The sequence below is a fragment of the Nestor notabilis genome, unplaced genomic scaffold (assembly GCF_000696875.1).
Source record: "Nestor notabilis isolate BGI_N333 unplaced genomic scaffold, ASM69687v1 scaffold20715, whole genome shotgun sequence".
NCBI lineage: Eukaryota > Metazoa > Chordata > Aves > Psittaciformes > Psittacidae > Nestor > Nestor notabilis.
In genome coordinates, this window is record NW_009930922.1 from 7,600 (window position 1) to 8,150 (window position 551).

General features: G+C 61.5%; 1 protein-coding gene across 1 annotated transcript in view; it reads right to left on the bottom strand.

Moving 5' to 3' along the window:
• Positions 1–323, bottom strand: part of CCDC86 (coiled-coil domain containing 86) — a 2,646-nt gene extending 2,323 nt beyond the window's left edge. The window contains exon 1 of the mRNA XM_010015649.1: positions 204–323. Within this exon, the coding sequence (XP_010013951.1) occupies positions 204–323 (120 nt within the window). The remainder of the gene's footprint in view (positions 1–203) is intronic.
• Positions 324–551: the final 228 nt, after the last annotated feature.

The window sequence follows — 551 nt, forward strand, 5'->3', positions numbered from 1 at the left end:
ACGCCCTGGCACAGCCGGCCCAGGGGAGTTGTGGAGTCTCCCTCTCTGGAGACACCCATATCCCACCACGAACACGTTCCTGTGTAACCTGCCTTGGACCACATCATCTCCTGGGGTCCCTTCCTGATGCTTCTTGTGACCCTCTGGTGCTGGTGTCACAAGCACTGCCCATGGTGACAGCGGGGCCCCGCTGAGCTCAGTACCTCTCGCTCCCTCTGCTTCCCCTCCTGCAGCTGCCGAGCCAGGTCCTGGACCAGCTTCTTCTCCTGACGCTCCTTCATCTTCCGAGCCCAGGAGCTGCGAAGAGCCTTGTCCCGGATCATGTGGGAGAACCTGGGTGGGTGAAGGAGGCAGAGCTGAGCTGGGGGTGGAACTCTGAGGAGCTGCCCCAGATCAGAGCCCCCCACAGCGGCCTCAGCCCCGTGACATCCCTCCAAATCCTCCCCTCTGCTCAGGATGCCCCCAGAGCAGCCCCATCTCCTCCAGGTCCTTCCTAATGTCTGTGGAGTCATAGAGCCAGGGAATGGGTTGGGATGAAGGGAGCTTAAAGC